Source organism: Trichosurus vulpecula, chromosome 8 (genome assembly GCF_011100635.1).
Source record: "Trichosurus vulpecula isolate mTriVul1 chromosome 8, mTriVul1.pri, whole genome shotgun sequence".
In the NCBI taxonomy this organism is placed as follows: domain Eukaryota; kingdom Metazoa; phylum Chordata; class Mammalia; order Diprotodontia; family Phalangeridae; genus Trichosurus; species Trichosurus vulpecula.
In genome coordinates, this window is record NC_050580.1 from 221,735,739 (window position 1) to 221,755,343 (window position 19,605).

The following is a 19,605-nucleotide window of genomic DNA, read 5'->3' on the forward strand; positions in this document are numbered from 1 at the left end:
CTAGCTAACTTGCACATATCAACTCCAGTGATCAAAGTGAAAACAGAGAACTCCTGAGTTGTGGTAACTTGATTACAATTTATAAGGATGCCTGGAATTCCCTACTCTCAACACGGAGAAGCCTGATCTCAATGTGAGAACCCAGGCCAAAAGGTTATTAGAAACCTTGCCCAACACATGTAGTTGTGGGAAACAGTGTGGTACAGAGGAGAGGACAGTGGTTCTGAAGTCAAAGGATCCTGCCTCTGAGGCTATACTTTTGTGACCTTGGGCAAATCACTTAACTTCCTTGGGCCTCAGTTTCCTCATTTGTAAAATGTGGGTACTGGACTAAATGGCCTTTGAGGACCCTTCTGGCTTTCTATGAGCCTTTGGCTCTAGAACCATATGACTATGATGGACATGGCTCCCTACCGCCTTGAGGACACAACACTAATTCCTCAGTCTGGCATTTAAAAGCCTGCTACCATTTGGCTCCCATCTCCTTTTCCAGTTTTATTTCATGTTCCTTTGGGGAACTTTGTTCTATTCAAACAGGACTACTAACTGTTCCCCAACATGTGTCTTGAATATACTCCCTCCTCACTCCTGCTCTTTACATCCAATTCATATGCAAGTCATCACCCTCATGATGTCTTTGGTCCTCTTTGAGAACAATGAAGGATGAACAACAAGAACATTCTCTAACTTCCATCAAAGCACAGTTCAAGTGACCCCATCATCATTAGGCTTTTCCTAATCCCCCCAGTTATTAGCACTCTTCCTCTTGAAATTGCTTTGTATATATTTTGCCTTTATTTGTATGTATGTGCATGTGCGTGTGCGTGTGCGTGTGCATGTGTGTGTGTGTGTGTGTGTGTGTGTTATATCATCCCCAGTAGAATGAACGCTCCATGAGGGCAAGGACTATTTTCTATACATTTTTGTATCACCAGCATTCAACACAATGTTTTGCATATAAAGTGCTTAATAAACATTGCTTGGAGTGAATCAAAACCTCACTTTATTACTAGCACTCAATATTTTAATAAGATCAGGTCTAACTATAAGTTGGAAAATTAATTTCTAATTAGCTGACTTCTTACATGCTCAGAAACTATGACAGCAGAGAAGCCGGTCCTGCGACCAGGCAATTTAGGATTACATCAACATATCTGCTCTAAAAGTGTACTAAGCAAAACATTTTTGCTCCACAAAGAAGAAAATGCAACAAAAACTCATGTCCCCAAAGGCAGGGCAGAAAAGCAGAGCCTATGTGAATAAGTAAATGAAGTAGTGAAAGAAATGAGAGCAGGGTTCTTCCTCATCCAGGAATATTGAGCACCTATCACCCACAGCACCTCTATAGTCATTACTTAGCACTTGTAAAAGATGCTTGTTTGTGTATAGATGCCACCTCAGGCTGTGATTTCCTCAGTGTTCACAAGTTAAGCAGCATCAGTCCTGGTCATTATTAGGCTGAGAGGCCAATCCACAAAGATTCCAGGAAATGGTACTGGGCTTACCAGAGAGCAGCAAGCCAGCAAGTCTTTAACAGAGTTCACTGATCTGCCCACGCTTCTCCCTCCTGGAATACACCTCAAGGTCAAATGCTGCCTACAAAAAGAACATTTTTAAAAATCCCTAGATTCTACATAAATAAGGAATAATATGTAGAATACACATACACTAGGAGAATCTAGGTGTCATTGTTCCAAAGCAAGCCCCACTTTTGGGGCTCAGCTGCCGAAACATTATCATTCAGAATTCAGCAGACAAAAAACTAGTGAGAATGAGAGGGGTGAAAGGTGAGAAAGTCCTATTCTAGCTGTCTCTCAAGTACCAAAGCTCACCACATCTGAGGAAACTAACATTGAGAGAGCCAAGGGTCAAACAGCTGGCACTTTACAAATTTACAAATGGCTTTCTTCACAATAACCCCACGAAACAGGTCATGGAAGTTATTGTTGTCCACATTTTACAGATAAGGAAACAGACTCATAAGTGACATAAATTGCCCTGGATCACACAACAAGTGTCACAAGGTGCAAGGAATTATGTGTATAAGTCAAGACTTGAACCCAAGACTCTTGACTCTGAGTTCATTTTTCTTCCCCAATATACTAAAGTAGGACAACTACTTCACAGTTCTTGCACGTTCTGTTCCTAGCAATGCTAGATTTACCAATGGCATCATTACATTTTTAAATGCTTATCATCAATTGATGAGTTCTATCTCTATGCTGATGACTTTCAAATATACCTTTCCTGCCACAATCTTTCTGCTGACCTCTAATGTCACATCTCCAAATGTCTTTCAGACATCTCGAACTGACTATCCAATAGACATCTTAAACTCAATATGTCCAAAACAGAACTCATTATCTTTCCCCCTAACCACCCCTCTCCCACCTTTCCTATTACTATAGAATAGGGCAACACTATCTTCCCCGTCTCCCAGGTTCACAACCTAGGTGCTATCCTCAATATCTCTCACCCCCCTCCATATCCAGTCTGTTGCTAAGCCCTGTTGATTTCATCTTTGCAACATCTCTCAAATACATCCCCTTCTCTCCTCTGACACTGCCACCACTCTAGTGCAGGCCTTCAACACCCCATGCCTGGATTATTGCAATAGCCTGCTGGTGGATCTGCCTGCCCCCAGTCTCTCCCCACTCCAGTCCATTCTCCATTCAGCCACTAAAGTGATTTTCCTAAAGCTCAAGTCTAATAATGATCACGTAACCTTCCCTACTCAAACTCCACTGGCTTCTTATTACCTCCCAGAGCAAATAGAAAATGCTTTGGCTTTCAAAGCCCTTCATAACCTAGCCCCCTCCTACCTGTCTAGTTTTCTTATACCTTACTCCATGACACATATTCTTTAATCCAGTTACACTGGCTTTCTGGCTGTCACAAATAAGATACTTCATCTCTCAGATCTGGAGATACTCTCTGGCATCCTCCATGCCTGGAACACTCCCTCCTCATCCAACTACTGACTTCACTGGTCTCCTTTAAGTTCCAACTACAATCCTACCTTCTATAGGAAGCCTTCCGTAACACCTCTTAATTCTAGTACTTTCCCTCTGTTAATTATTTCCTATTTATCCTAAATAAGATTTGCATATATTGGTTTGCATACTCTCCCATTAGATTGTAAACTCACTGAGGGCAAGAACTGTCTTTTCCTCTTTTTGTATCACCAGTGCTTAGCACAGTGCCTGGCACAATATAGGCACTTAATAAGTGTTTACTGACTGAGTACAAACATAAAATTTCAAGTAAATCACACAAATATTTATTAAGAACACTTAGCATTGCGCTAAATGATAATAAATATGACATGGTCATTGCCTTCTAAATGTTTACAATCTAGGTACGAAGGTATGACGTATTCATTAAAAGATAACCAATGTTATAAGGCAGCATCTGGAAAGTAGGTGGTTCAACTAGGTCTTTAATCTCTAATATCCTGGGTTTTTTTTTAAATTAAGTGTCAAATGAATAAGAATAGTGTGACTACCAAAGAATTTATACATTAAGAGCAATGCTTTAATTATTCTACTTATTTCAACATTTTACAAATTCATGCTTTCATACCAGTTAGTATACAATCTTTAGTAATGGAAATTGTAACTCCATAGTACATCAGTAGACAATTTAATGAATTTTTGTTGCCAAAAGACAAAATCACTACCAGGCTGGCTCTTGGGTGAGCAGTCCCTCCAAACTTAACTCAGCTGGTCTTCACATGACAGTCTTTAGATAGAGTCCTTCTCTGAGCCAGTACTCAAAGCCTTTTTCAGCTTGCTAGGAGCTGACAGACCTTAGGGTCAGTTACTGTAACCTTCGAGAACTCAGGATACATACTACAATGAGTCATGAAGTAGGATTTTTTTTTTTTTTTGGCAAAAGCTCTTAGTGATAATAGCTATTAGCCTAACCAGAGAGGCAGCCTCAGAGCCAAGCTGACCCTAGTTCGCTTTCCATATCTGACACATACTGGCTATGAGACCCTGGGTAAATCACTTAACCAACAGCGCTGACTATAAATTGCAAAGAAAATGGCAACTGGCACCAGTAGGGAGAGGTTTTTCTACCAGTTGTCTATACTAGTGAAATCACAAATCTGTTTCCTAACCCTACCCCATCAGTCTAAATATTTGCAAGAAATGATGGCAATCTCTCCTCTCTCTCTCTTTTTAAAGCATCTTTCCTCAGCTAATGTTTGCATCATGAGATCACTGGATGGAGAGTGCAGTGAATAGCATCCTCCCGACCTCAGGCAACAGTAAATGACAATGGAATAAAGGCCTTTGCCTCAGTTTTGGCTGAGATAGCTACTGCATATCCAACTGAAACCTTCAGTGGCACATACAGCCACCACTCCCAGTCAGTGTGAGGATAAAGCCCAACTACCACTCTAGAGCAGAGGTATCCAACACATAGCGCACTGCCACGTGTGCCTCACAACACTCTTGAGTGTGGCCAGAACCAGCTTAAAATGTAATTGGGAAGCATTTAACCAAAAAATTATAATAAAAAAACAATAAAACATATATACTGTTAATATGTGGTTTTCTAAGTCAATATTCAGCAGGCCACAGGAATCCTTAGGTAGTTCAGTGGCCCCCATCTCTGTTTGTCACCACTGCTCTAGAGTAGCAGAATCACAGAATGAGCTCTAGAGTTGGTAGAGACCGCAAAGGTCATCTATTCTAACCCCCGCATTTTACAAATGGGGTCCAGAGAGTTGAAGTGACTTGTTCTAGGCCACACAGTTACTCAGAGGACTTGAAATTCAAAGCCAGTTCCTTTGACTTTACACCCAGAGTTCTTTCCACTTATAACTGAGCTCAGCCCCTGACTCTGGACCTTTCCAACTCCACTCCAGTTGTTTTCTCATGTTAGAAATATCTCCAATTCTGTGCCCTAATTGGCCAGTTCCTCCCTGGAGCCTCCATTTGAGAAAGCACCCAAGCCAGTCCTGCTCACTTCTAACCTGACTCAATTCTCCTGACTTTCTGGACTTTTCCTCCTTCCCCCCTCCCAACCTTGCTTTTTATCTCCTTTCAATGTGGTATCTTCTCTTGTTAGAAGGTAAGCTCCTTGAGGGCAGGGACTTTCTTTTTATTTGATTTGTCTTCCCAGCACTTAGCATTGTGTATGGCACATAGTAAGCACTTAATAAATGCCTTACCTAATCTAATCTGCACCAGGTTGTTGTTGTGTTTGTCCTTCATTTTTGAAAAGGACCATGGCATCAGGGAAATGATGGCATGACTTGCAGTTGACTTTGATTTGAGTGAGGGAGGGCTGTGCAAGGTCACCAGCCTCACTTTCTCCTCCAGAGCCATCTGGGTCCAGTGACCAGATACTCATCAGGATGACTGGAGATGACCCAGGGTGCAATGGAAGACCCTGGCCCTTTTAGGCTAAGGCCTTTTTACGTACTCACTTAGAGTGAGACCCACTCAGTGAATAGGCCTCTTTAAGAAGTGAATCAAGGGCATCCCCTTGATTTCCAATTCTTTGCCACCACAAAAAGGGCCGCTATAAATATTTTTGTACATACTGGTCCATTTCCCACTTGTGTGATCTCTTTGGGATACAGCCCTAGAAGTTGTATTGCTGGGTCAAAGGGTATGCACATTTTTATAGCCCTTTGGGCATAGTTCCAAATTGCTCTCCAGAATGGCTGGATCAGCTCACAAATTCACCGACAATGTAACAATGTTCCAATTTTCCCACATCCTCTCCAGCATTTATCATTTTCCTGTTTTGTCATGTTAGCCAATCTGATAGGAGAGGTGTGGTACCTAAGACTTGTTTTGATTTGCATTTCTCTAATCAATAGTGATTTAGAGCATTTTTTCATATGGCTATACACATCTTTAATTTCTTCCTCTGAAAACTGCCTATTCATATCCTTTGATCATTTCTCAATTGGGGAACGATTTGTATTCCTATAAATTTGACTCAGTTCCCTTGTATATTTAGAGATGAGGCCTTTATCAGAGATAATGGTTTTAAAGATTCTTTCGCAATTTTCTGCTTCCCTCCTAATCTTGGTTGCACTGGCTTTGTTTATACAAAAACTTCTCAATTTAACATGATCAAAATGATCCATTTTGCATTTTGTTTTTTTTTATTTTTATTTTTTTTATTTTTTTTATTTTTTTATTTTTTTTTTTTTTAGAAAGTCTCAATTACTTTATTATGAAGCATTTCACTTGTGTTTTTAGTGTTTAAAACAGTGGAAAGCCTGTCCCAGAGTGGAGATGTCAAGGAACAGATCCTGAGTGCAAACTGGACGCTAAGTAAGGTCATGAACATTGAGGCCAGCACGCAGGACCCAGCACTCCAGGCTTCACTAGGAGACCTCTTTGGGGTGGGTGGGGGTGGGGTGGGGGCGGGCAGGGGACACACAATTTACATAGGATCCAGCCGCTGGGTCAGATTAAGACACAGTATTCGTGGTGGGGTAGTTTCAGGTTGGCAGCTGGAGAGGTTTCTCCGTTCTGATCATTATCGTTTGGGGCCCCAAGGGAGAGTCTTAGGGGCTACCTGAGCCCCAAAGCTTGGGAAATCTTCAGAGCTGCTCATGTCAGGAGCCTTCTCACTGCTGCCTGCTGCCCAGGGGGTGTCCCTCACCACAAAGCCCTTAGAGGGTGCCTTGGCCTCTTCATGGGCAGGGGGCTTCATGTACGCCTGCAGAGCCTCGGACTCCACCACATCAGCCAGGTATTCCTCCTCCAGGTTGAGGATGTGATCAATGGCTTCCTCCACATTATCAGGAAGTCCGGTCACAGTCACACAGTTAGGGTCGGGGGCTCCGCTCTGCGGGAAACGGATGTCTACTTTGAACTCATCCATGATTTTGCGGATGGCCTTGCCTCGGGCTCCAATAATGCGGGCGTGGACGCGATGGTCCAGCGAGACATCCTCTGAGACCATCTGCTCCAGTTCTCCAACAATCCTCATGATGGCATCACGAGCAGCCTCTGTATTCTTTTCGTACCCTGTGATAGTAATTTGGTCCTGCACCTGGTTTTCATCATCCTTGTCAGGAAACTGGATGTTTACTTCGTGTTCCATACGGATCTGGGTGATCACTGCCCCCTTTCTCCCAATAATTTTAGGGTGATATTTGGGATCTACAGTGACATTCAGCTTAAAGCTTCTCAAAGCCTGGTCCTCCTGCTCAGCTTGCAGCTCCCTCACCCGCTCCAGGAGGCCAGCCTTGGCCCGGTCCAGGTTGGCAACGAGGCCAGTGATGGCAATAACGTCAGACTGTAGTTCAGGTGCTGGGACTTGGATATTCACCTCAAACTCATCCATCATCTTGCGGATCCCACTTCCTTTCTGCCCAATTATGTAGCGATGGAGATCAAAGGGCACGTCCACCATGATGGTGACAGGAACCAGCGCCTCAAGAGCTTCCTTAGCGGCCTCACACTTCTCTTTTCGACCCGAAATTATGATAATGTCACACTTTCTTGGGGAGCTAGGGTCAGCCTCTTTGATGTATTTCCCCTCCCCAATTTCTTCCCCATTTTCTTGAACAGCTGGCTCAGCAGCGGGAGCTGGTTTCTCCTCTCTATCAGGAAATTTAATCTGGACACCATAGTCACAAGTGATCTGCTGGATTCGGGAACCTTTGGGGCCCATGATGGGGGGATGGCACACTCCATTGTCACTTGGGCCTCCAAGTCTTCGATAATCTCCTGGATGCGTTTCTTGGCGGCCTCCACACAGTCTTTGGCTCCTTTGAGTGTGACTTTATCGCTCTGGCTACCAGAACGAGGGAAGCTGACCATCACACCACCATACTCCTCAGCAATCTCCCGTAAGACCTGGCCTCTTCGGATGACAAAATGGCGGTGATGCCTAGCATGCACTAGCATGCAGTCTTCTACCACGTTATCCAGATTTTTAATGAGAATCTCCAGTTCCTTCTGAGCCTCTCTGACAGCCTCCTCTGTCCCAATGATCGTTATCAGCTCCTGATCCTTGTCTTCAGATGTAGGGAAAATGATTCAGGCTCCCGTGTTGTCTCGTACTTTGCGGATGTTCCCACCCCCTTTGCCAATCAGGAACTTGTGGTACTCTGGTTTGGCACGGAGATCCACGGTATAGCTCTTGGTTTGCTTCTCTTCCGCCAGGTGTAACAACTGTCTTTTGGCTTTCTCCATATCTGGGGCCGGGCCCCTGATGACCACGGTGTCGATGCCCGAGCCTTCGGTGGGAAAGTGAATGTGCACCCCCCCACACTCTTCCATGATGGAACGGATTAAGCGGCCTTTGGTGCCAATGAGGGAGTTGTGAAGCTTGGATGGAATGGACACCTTCACTTCTGTAATGTTGGCCAGGTCTTTCTGAATGGAAAGGATCCGGCTTCGAGCAGCCTCACAATTGGAGCGCTTGCCTGTGATGACAATCGTCTCCGAGTTACTGTTTTCCGCTGGCAGATCAATCTTGGTGTTGCTTTCTTCACGTATCTTTTTGATGTTGGCACCACCTTTCCCAATGATGTTCTTGTGGAACTGCTTGAAGATTGGAACAGAAATGGAATAGCTATTTTCAACCAGATCTGCCGCCATCTTCTGCATGTACTTGGTGCATTTCTCCACCTCGTTCTTGGGGCCTCTGAGTTGTACGATGTCACTTTTTTGGGCTGGGTCTGGAAAATTAATGATGACCTCTGGGAATTTATCACGAATTTCATGGATTCGTTCACCTTTCTGCCCAATGATTGTTCGATGAAATCTCTGCTCAATGATTAAGTCCTTGGTACGTTCATTTTCCATACGGGATGCGAGTTCCAGCAGCTCTTTCTTGGCCTGCTGGACGCCCTGAGGGTCCCCCTCAATTCGGATCAAGTTGCTTTTTTCATTATCAGGAGGGATTCTCACAGAGACCTTGTACTGATCTTTGATTCTATTTATGTTGGCACCATTCTTTCCAATCAGATGTCTGTGAAACTTGTGGTCAATGTTAATCTCAACGTAATCCATCCGGTTAATCAGATCCTTGACCATGACCTCGATCTGTTCTTGAGCCACATTCACGTCCTCAGTGGGTCCTTCCAGTGTGATCTTATCTTCTCCTTCAGTAAATTCTATGTGAACCTTAGGCATCTGTTGAGTGATTCTGGCCAGGTTCTGCCCTTTCTTGCCTATGATGAAACGGTGAAGCCAAGATGGAGCAGAAACACAGGAGACTGTGAAACTGTTGGCCTTGGCGTAGACTTCGGTAAGTGCCTGCCCTAACTTCTCAGGCTCGCCACGCAGGATCACAGTCTCTGAGCTGCTGTCTGTAGGGGGGATCTCGACTGACACTCCCGTTCTCTCCAGAATCTCCTGCAGGGAGTTGCCCTTAGGCCCGATGACATACTTGTGCTGAGACTTCTTCACCTCTACTGCGATGGTGGTGGTCTTCTTTTTCTTCTCCTCATATATCTTCTTGATGCGGGCCACAGCCTGCGCCAACTGCTCCTTCTCTCCAGTGAAGACAATCTCAGTGCGGTTCACACTGGGTGGTGGAATGTTGATGCGAGTGCCCGTCTCCTGCATAATCTCGCCCACCAGCTTGTTGTAGGGCCCTGCGATGAATGGATGGAAGACCTTCTCCACGTCAAGCCTCTCCACTGCACGCTTGTCCTGCTCAGCTGAGATCAGCAGGACTTCATTCCGAGCTTTCTCAATGCCCTCCTTGGTGCCAGTGATCTTGATCTGGTTGCTGGGATCCTCTGGATGAGGAATCTGGATCTTGGTTGCAGTTTTGAGCTCTAGGTCCTGTAGTTTCTCACCATTCTTGCCAATGACAAAGCGATGATGTTCTTTGGGAATAGCCACCGTTGCTGAAGGCTGTGTCTGCAGCCTCGCAACAATGTCCTTCCGAGCCTTCATGACCGCTTCCAGCTTTCCAAAGACCATGATGGAGAGGCCTTGGTCTTTGGCAAGGGATAACTCCAGGTGAGCACCGGTCCTCTGCATGATCTCGAGGCAGATCTTGGCTTGCTCCCCTTCCCCAAACTGGTTCATGTCCTTGTACTTCCTCTCCTCCAGGGGCACATGGAACACCTGAGTGATGATGGAGGCTTTAATGGGTCGGATCTTGTTGCCCCAGGCCCCAGCAGGCTCCTGAGCTGCTTCCAAACAAGCAGACTTCTCAGGAAGTGGAGGGAAGGCATCTTTATAAGTTGGAGGGTCACTTTCATCTTCCGAATTTAAAGCAGCAACTTTAATCTGCTGCTGGGTCAGCCCACTGCGGTGCTCTGCAAAGCTCTCCTGGGTCAAAACTGCAACCGAGCTCATTGTCAATGTCCCACCTACACACAATCCGGGTATGCCACAGCTAAATGGTCAGTAGCCAGAAAGTCCGTCCTGTTGCTGCCTGTCCGCCAGCCTGCCAGTTTGGCTGCAGCTCCGCGCGCTCTGCCGCCGCCGCCTCCGGGAAAGAGCCTGGACCCGCTCGGGAAAGCCCATTTTGCATTTTGTAATGCTCTCTATCTCTTATTTAGTCATGAATTCTTCCCTTTCCCATAAATCTGACAGGTAAACTGTTCCTTGCTCTCCCAAATTGCTTATAGCATCAGCCTTTATTTCTAAGTCATGAACCCATTTTGACTTTATTTTGCCCATCAATGTATATGCCCATCAATTGCGGAATGGCTAAACAAATTGTGGTATATGAATGTAATGGAATACTATTGTGCCATAAGAAATGAGGAGCAGACCAACTTCATTATAACCTGGAAAGACTTATATAAGCTGATGCTGAGTGAGGGGAGCAGAACCAGGAGACACACAATTACAGATACATGGAATCTATAAGGACTAACTTTAATAGACTTGGCTCTTCTCATCAATGCAAGGTTCAAAGACAGCTCCAAAAGACTCATGATGGAAAAAATTATGCACATCCGGAGAAAGAATTATGGAGTCTGGATGCAGATTGAGGCAAACTATTTGTTCTCTTTTTTTCCTTCTTCCTTCTTTTTTGGTTTTGTTTCTCCTTTCTCATGATTTATTCCATTGGTTATAATTCTTCTTTACAACTGGACTATTATATAAATAAGTTCAATGCAAAGGTATATGTAGAACCTATGTCAGATTACATGCCATCTATGAGGGGCAGGGGAGAGGAGAGGGAGGGATAAAAAATTTGGAACTCAAAAATTTGTGGAACTGAGTGTTTTAAACTAAAAATAAAAAATAAATTAAAAAAAAGAAGTGAGTCAAGGGATGGCCATAACATGTTAGAGGTATAAGGAATTTTAGAGATTATCTAATTCAATTCTCTGGATTTACAGATGACAAAAATCTAAACTGAGGCCCAGAGAATTGTCTTATCTAAAGTCAGCCAGCTATTAAGTGGCAGAGTCAGAAGAGGACATAAACCCAGGTGTCTTGAGTCCTAGAGCTCAGTAATCTGTCACCTGTACTAAGTCCATCACTGATGGCCAAGAAAAGGAAAAAGAAAAGGAAGATTATGTGGGCTCTCTGTACCAGAAGAACAACAAGTACCTCTGTGTTTGCAGAGATACCCACTACCCTCTCCAAACCTTAGCCATTCAGATCTGTGGATTCCATGCTCTTGAAACAATCTTACTAAAGTCTTTTATTTAAAACCAGTTAGCCTTTTAGTCCCTCCCTCTATTAGAAAACAAAATCCACAGAAGAAGAGGTTGAAACAAAATCCTGCAAGAGTCCACCCTCCCATTCCACTATCCAAGAAAAACTAAAATTCTAGCAAACCATGGGTTACATACAGACCCCAGACTCTCTGTATGATCACCTTTTCCCTGGATTCATACACTCCACATCCATCAGCCAACTAATGCCCACCAAAAACTGTGTCTTTACTCTATAAAGGAGATTAGACTTGTGGGAAAAGTCCACCGTCTATAGTACATTCACAAGACGTACATGGTCATATATAGTACATTCACAAGATGTACATGGTCCTTGACCTTCTCTCTTCTCCTTTCTCCCTTGGCTGTCTAAAACTAGAGTAGTCCTAGGCAAAATTATGAGGTATATTGTTTTTCACCACCCTCAACCTTTGCTCTCTGAATCCTTTTCCTTCTTCCATGGCTTCCACTCCCTAACCCACTCAACCCAAAGCTAGTGTATCCTACAAGTCATCTGCTTCTTTTAGTTCCACCTTTCCATAATCAAAGGAAAATATCTGACAAATTCACACTAAAGGGCAGCAGACATAATCAGAAGATGCTGTTTCTCTAATCAAAGTGAGGGGTTACAGCATTATCTTCTCTATCCCTGTAGTACTAACAGCATGGCCTTTCCCTGATATACTGGTATAAAAACATGATACGAGTGACTATGCTACCCACCATCAGCCTCCTTCAACCAAGTTTTGGGATGAAATAGGGGACAATCAAGGACCTCCTTTGCTGGTCTAAAAAGAGGAGGGTTTGTTTTAAATAATAAATCTTTGTTATAAGTAAAGTGACTTTTATTGTATTTTATAGTTCATGAGCATGCCAATGCTGAACCTGAATCGCTGGACTGGCCTGAGTGATGTCTGGTCTAGAATACCACATAAGAAGAGAGGAGAGAGATGCCAAGAATATTAAGGGGGCAGAATGGACAAGACCTGGCAAGTGAATAGATATGGGGAATAAGATAGGTAACAGTCCAAAATGACTCTGATTTATGAGTTTGGATGACTAGGAGGTACATAATACCCTCAAAAGAAATAGGGATTTATAGCAACTCTTTCTGTAGTAGTAAAGAATTAGAAACAGGGGACGACCATCATTTGAGGAAGTGGTTGAACCAATTATAGTATATCAATAGAATGGAATATTATTGAGCTGTAATGAATGATGAAGAGGAAGGTTTCAGGAAAACCTAAGAAGATATACATGAACTGATGCAAACTGAAGTAAGCAAAATTAAAAGAACAATCTATACGGTAACCACAATATTGTGAAGATAATCAACTGTGAAAGACTTAGTAACTCTGATCAATGCAATGATTCACCACAACTCCAAAGGACTAATGACATAAAACAGTATCTATGTCCAGATGGAGAATTGATGATGGACTCAGAGTACAAATTGAAGCACATTTTTTCCTATCTTTATTTTTCTTGGGTTTTTTTTGGAACATAGCTAATGCAGAAATATGTTTTGCTTGACTTTCTATGTACAATGGGTATCATGATTCTTGCTTTCTCAATAGATAGGGTAGAGAGGGGTAAAAGTAGGGAGAGCATTTGGGACTGAAAATAAAAATATGGTGTTTCTGAAAGTCGAAATAATAAATACAGAAGTTTAGAGGACAGATTGGGGGGTGGGGAGGGGTGGCCAGGGAACATAATGAGTTCTGTTTTTGTCATGTTGTGTTTGAGTTTCCTACAGATCACCCAGGATGAGAGATGCCACAGAGGGGAGATCCCAAAGGGCAGACATTCTCCCAACCTATTGCTCCCCATTCAATCTTCTCTTGGCAAGACTGCAAAGCTGGGCCTGGCCAGGGGGGTACATCAGGAAAAACAGACATACTGGCAAGGCACCTGTTCAATGTTGCACTCAGACACAGAGGGCAGGGACACAGAGAACAAAGCTGTGAAAACACTGGCCACAGCCCAGGCTCTGACCTGACAAACTGGATACCTAGCAGATGGTACTAATGCATGCAGCCCAGTCGGTCTTGCATCATCTAGCACCTGAATGAGGAAGCAGGGAGGAAGAGGGAAAAATATGGTGGGAAGGAAAATTCAGATTGAAGTAAGACATATGGATAAAGCAACTGAGGGGAATATAACGCCATAGTCCCCACGATGTCAGAACTTATACAATCCAGTGAAGTGGAGGAGAGGTGGGGGTAGAATGGTTGCATCCTCCCTAGAACACACAGATCTAAAATTGTCCTAACAGTCATCTTCCCTCTGATTTTGTCACTTTTGTCAATAGCAGTCAGGAAAAATGGCATTTTATGCCCTTTCAGACAAAACCCCTTCAAAGCCCTGCCATCTGAGGAGGAGAAACCAGCATGGAAGAAAGAAAGATTCCACCACAAAATTCCTTCCCCTTCACTTCCTCAGCTCCCCTAATATTTTCACCAGAATCCTCTGACCTTGCTGCCAGCAGCTAACTGGCCATTTCTCAAGGGGCTTTCTTTAAGCAAGCTCAGTAACAAAACAAAAACCCCAGGACATTGGTAGGACTCTTTTTCTGCTAATAACTCTTGTGGCTCTGGACAAAGTCCCTCCTCTATCATAATATTTCTCTTCTACTATAAAGTGGGGTGGCAGTACTGCTAGCCTACCGTTCAGGGACTACACATAAGGATTAGCTGAGAATAACAACAATAGCAAACTTTGAGATCTGAAAGCCAAAATGCTCACTAATCACCTCCCCAGGCAGAACACTCCATCCAGAGCACCACAGTGATTAAAGATTCTCAGGCTTTAGAAATCGAATTAAGTTGCAAAATACACAGAAACCTAGAAGCGTGTCAGTACTGGGGTTTGAAACTGCCTTTACTTGAAGATGGAGCCCTGAAAGACTCTGCTTACAGGGCAGACGTTCTAACTTCCTCAGTGGCATAGGAGAGACTATTCTTCTCCATGTCCAAGAGAATTTGTGTCCATAAGAGACCATGAGGATCACTGCCACTACACAGAGCTGGCTGTAGTGTCACATTGCCGTGTCACGTTGAACAAGCCAATTACATCAGTGTTCAAGACACAATGTTTTGAACTATCTAGGGTATTTTCCCCTTGAGACTCAAAATAATACTAGAGTCTATGTTAGTTTCCCATCTATAGCACAGTGGATAGATGGAGTACTGGACTTGAAATCAGCAAGACCCAAATTCAGATCTAGCCTTGGACATTTATTTGCTAGCTATATGACCCAGGACTTTACCTCTGTCAATCTCAGTTTTCTAAACTGTAAAATGGGGATAATAATAGTACCTACTCCCCTGGGGTTGTCATAAAGACAAAAGAGATATTTCTAAAATGCTTCATAAACCTTATAGCAGTGCTTCTTAAACTGTGGGTCACGACCCCACGTGGGGTCATGAAAAATTTGGCAACTGCAAAAGGTTTTCCGAATGCACAATGATAAAAAATGAATTAAAAGTCAAACTCATAATGAATCTGAGAGTGTTTCTGGCAGCACTTGCCTCTGTTACATCCTGCAGCTTCACTGCAGCCTTGATTCAAAATACAAAGCATGTGCACTCTGCACTTCGAAAGCCCTCAGGCCACCCAACAGCAACAAATGCAGCCCAGATGGGAAAAGGGGTCAGGAGTAGAAAAAGTTTCAGAAGCCCTGCCTTAGAGCACTATGTAAATGCTGGCTATTATTATTATGGTTACTTTGTAGGGTTTGCAGAAACCTGTGTAGAAAAATGGAAAAACTGCCCAGGAACAAGCTCTTAGCCCCTTATTAAGTTACTTAAGAACATTACATGGAGAAATATCAAATACAACTTGCCCTTAACAAGCAATCAGTATTCATGGAATGATGTAAAAGAAAGAGGATCTACTGGGAGACAATAACAGGCTTCAGGTTTTGGCTCCACAGCCGTGTTACCTTGGGTACATCGCTTAATCTCGCCAAATCTCAGTTTTCTCACTTTTGAGATAAGGGACCTGGACTAGATGATCTCTAGGTCTCACCTGGCTGGGCCTGAAGTTCTGTTTCTATGACAATTTAAAAGAGAAGGTACACGTACACACACACACACACACACACACACACACACACACACACTCATTACAGCACACATCAATGTTGTTCATCCTTCATTTTGGAAGAGGACCAACGTCATCACAGGATGATGTCTGAACTTTCCAGTGAACTGGATTTAAGGGAGGCAGAGCTGCACAAAGTCATCAGCTTCACCTCTCTTCCAGAGTCATCGAAGTTTAGTGGCAAGACCATGTACAGGGTCAGTCCCTGGAAACGTCTTGGTGAGTCTTGGTGACAATAAGTCATCCTCGAAGAGCATCTCAGCCTAATTCCCAGCATGATGACACCACAGACTTGAGAAAGAAGAATGCCTACAAATGAAACTAAAGGAAACTTGTGTTTTTTTCAGTTAAAAAAAAATACAACTTTAAGAGCTAGAAGGGACCTCAAGCATTATTAAAGTCAATTTGCTCTCTTTACAGATTAGGAAACTGAGGTTTAGAAGAGTTAACCAAATCATATACAAAGCTACTTGTTGGCAAAAAAAAAAAAAAAGAAAAAAAGGAGAAAAAGGCCCAGAAGTCAGGTTTCCTGAGAGCCTCCCCCATACCCTTTTCTAAGATGCCTCGCTGACTCTGAGGGCTCCTTCGCCTTGGTTTAGTAAAGAAACATCATGGAATATGAGAATAAACTCTAGACTGATCCCTAATCCGAGCTTTTTTAAACACTTGTCATAGGACATAGGTCAAGTCAATTGAACTTTCCAGGCCTCAGACGCTTCATCTACAAAATCAAGGACTTGAACTAGTGCCATCTCCCAAGTATAACATCCTATGATTAGGTTTTCTGATACTGTGAACGTCCATAGGTCAAGAAATAAGAATCAAGGGGGAAGCTAGATGGCGCAGTGAGTAGAGCCCTGGAATCAAGAGGACCTGAGTTCAAATTTGACCTCAGACACTTGACACACTGACCAGCTGTATGACCTTGGGCAAGTCACTTAACCCCAATTGCCTTGCCTTCCCCCCTCCAAAAAAAATGTTATCTCATTGGGGCAGCTAGGTGGCGCAGTTGAGTAGAGCCCTGGAGTCAGGAGGACCTGAGTTCAAATGTGGCCTCAGACACTTGACACACTTACTAGCTGTGTGACCTTGGGAAAGTCACCTAACCCCAATTGCCCTGCCTTCCCCCCTCCAAAAAAAAAAAAAAAAGAAGAATCAAGTTTTAGTTGCAATAAACTTCAAGGGGGCATACAAATCCATGTACTGTAATTTCATCAAACATAACAATAAAAGCTATTTTCCAGATAATTTTTTGTTATACAAAGGTTTTGTTTTTTTTTTACTGTAATGATATTTATTGAAACAAAATTTTGTCCAAATAAAATATTTGGTTCCTTTGAGTCTTTCTTTGTATCTTTGATGATTAAGATCATGCCTGGCACATAGTAAGCACTTAATACATGCTTATTGACTGACTACTAACTTTGGGTCCCACCAACAGAATGGGATCAAAAAGATAATTGGTACATCTTTGTAACATTTTAAAGAATAGATGGATGGAACCAACAAAATAGGCATAATAAGAGTTTCTTCCTGGAAATGTGTGACCATCTCACATAGGCTAAAAATTAGCTATTGCACAGTAAACCAAAGTATCAAAGCAAGTTGGGTGAAAGGCTGCGGGAGGCAGTGTTAAGCCCATTTTTATTTAAAACCCTCAGTGGAAAGAAATAGGGGAGTGTGGAGGCATATTTAATGCACTTTACAGATGAGACTGAATGCAAAGCATTCAGATACCAGAAAGGACACCACCAACACCAACACCACCTAGAGAGATTGGAAACATGAGAGGGAATAAAATGAGATCAAAGAGAGCTCACAGGCTTAGGGGTGGGAGGACTCGTTGGGGGAAGGGGAGAAGCAGAGTACACAAGACAGATAAGTGATGGGAGGGAGCCGCCTGGAAAGCACGAAAAGGACCTAAGAAAGCCAGAGGGAATCTCGCAATAAGATACTGCATCAATTTAGAAAAGGGGTGGGGAGGATGAGAAGGAAAAAAGCCAATGCTATTTTGAGCCAAGTATGCCTCAGTATCAAAAGGTTGGTGATTGGGGCCCTGCCTGGGAGGAGGGGCTAAGTTGGCCACAGCTGTGGAATTGGACTAAGTATCTTGTTGCTACCCCAGGCTCCCAGGAAATGTCTTTCCCTATCCAATCTGGCTGTAAGAGACGCTCCCCAAGAGGATTTGAATAAGGAAACCATGCAGATTGGCTTTCCCCTTCCCCAACCACTCTGGTCTCAAATATAAGATTGGTCTCTCCTTCCTCCCCCTCTTATCACCACCACCTGAGCAGGCCACCACCATTAACACTAAAAGAAGAGTTCAGCAGGGACCCTAAATGAAGGCTCATTGGGGTCTCACCCAATGTAATATTAGCAGCACTTCCCCCCCCTATGCCCCGCCCCCCCCACACCACCACCACCACCACCACCACATGAAGCCATTTTGTAAACTACTACCATATAAGAAAACCCCAGGAAAAAAAAAATCCTCCTACTACCCACCAGGGCAGGTCCTTGTACTTCTGTCCTTCCCAGGAAGATAGCTTGGGGGAGGAGGCAAACAATTCTCTCGTTCATTAACACTGTACATCCAGGAGGAAATCCTCCAGTGACATGAACCAACCAAAGAAAAAGCATTCACACCCAAAGAGCTTTCAGGAAACAAGATCCTTCCCTTATCCTTATCAACCACAAGATTCATCTTACACCAACTCACTGAAAGTACCTCTTTGTTCCCCGGGAAGGTTTCACCACATTCTTTCCAGGCTTCTACAGAACATCCAGTTGCCCCCAAATTCTTCCCTTTCCCCAAAGGATTTCAAAGACATGGACCATCTTCTCCACCCCTGCCCCTTGTTTAAGGACAGGAGACTTAACAGTGTATAAATGCCTCTAGAGAAAAATGAAGAATGGAAGAAGTACAGCATTTTTAAGCCAAAAAGGCAGAGCCTGCTCCAGCCTTCCCATGGCTTCAGAGATGGTACCAGCACAAAGTCTGCCACTAACAGAATTTTCTGGGGAGCCCATCAAGATTGTCACAGCCAACTTTCCCCATGAAAGTACTTCCCCAGCCTCTACACTATTTGCTTCATCCACTTGGAAGTCCACTGATTGAATATTGTGTGGGTAATGACATCTTAGCCAGGTCCAAGCCCACCAACATTTGAAAGTTACAATTAGGACTATACTTTAATGAGTGATTGATGTCACTACCATCCCTGCTTGTGTCCTGGCTTTGACAAAAATAATTTCTTCCTCCACCACCAATTCAGAAGAGTATAATTAGTAAGCAGAAGACAAATTGTGTCTCAGAATTCTCATTCCTACTGAACAGTGTGACCTTGACAAAAATCATTCTCTCAATATCTCTGTAAATCAGATATGGGAACATCTACTACCAACCACTCTATTGGAAAGGTTTCAGAAAAGACCAGATGATGTCTGCAAAGTGCCATCATTACACTGTATTTATGGAATACTTATCTTCAGGAAGCTTAAATGATTTAAGAAGTTTCACATTTAAAATAAAAACTATTTTTATCTTAGCTTCCCTTTCCTAAGGAGGAATTTTTCAGTGGTCGAGTACACCTTCCATGCAAATGTCACTAGCTGAAGGTCAGTTAGTGACTAAGGATTAGACTTCAACTTTGCCAACTCCTACCCTAGGAGACAATTCACTAGACTAGTGGAAAGAAAACTGGCCTTGACATCACAACACTTGGGTTCACATTCTGGATCTGTCATTCACTAACTCTGGGAACTTGAGCAAGTCACTTACTCTCTGGCCCTCAGTTTCTTTATCTGTATTTGGATTGGACAAGATGGTTTCTAAGGTTATTTCTAATTCTAAATCTATGATCTTTAGAGTTCACAATTCA

General features: G+C 43.3%; 2 protein-coding genes across 2 annotated transcripts in view; both read right to left on the reverse strand.

Moving 5' to 3' along the window:
* The window catches only part of SPTB (spectrin beta, erythrocytic), a 171,990-nt gene that overhangs the window by 140,376 nt on the left and 12,009 nt on the right, over nt 1-19,605 (reverse strand). The window lies entirely within an intron of this gene.
* Nucleotides 6,315-10,443, reverse strand: LOC118829342 (vigilin-like). Its single transcript, XM_036736359.1, is given in 2 exon segments — nt 6,315-7,658; nt 7,661-10,443. Coding segments are annotated over 2 exon segments (3,789 nt in total). The 5' UTR covers nt 10,302-10,443; the 3' UTR covers nt 6,315-6,510.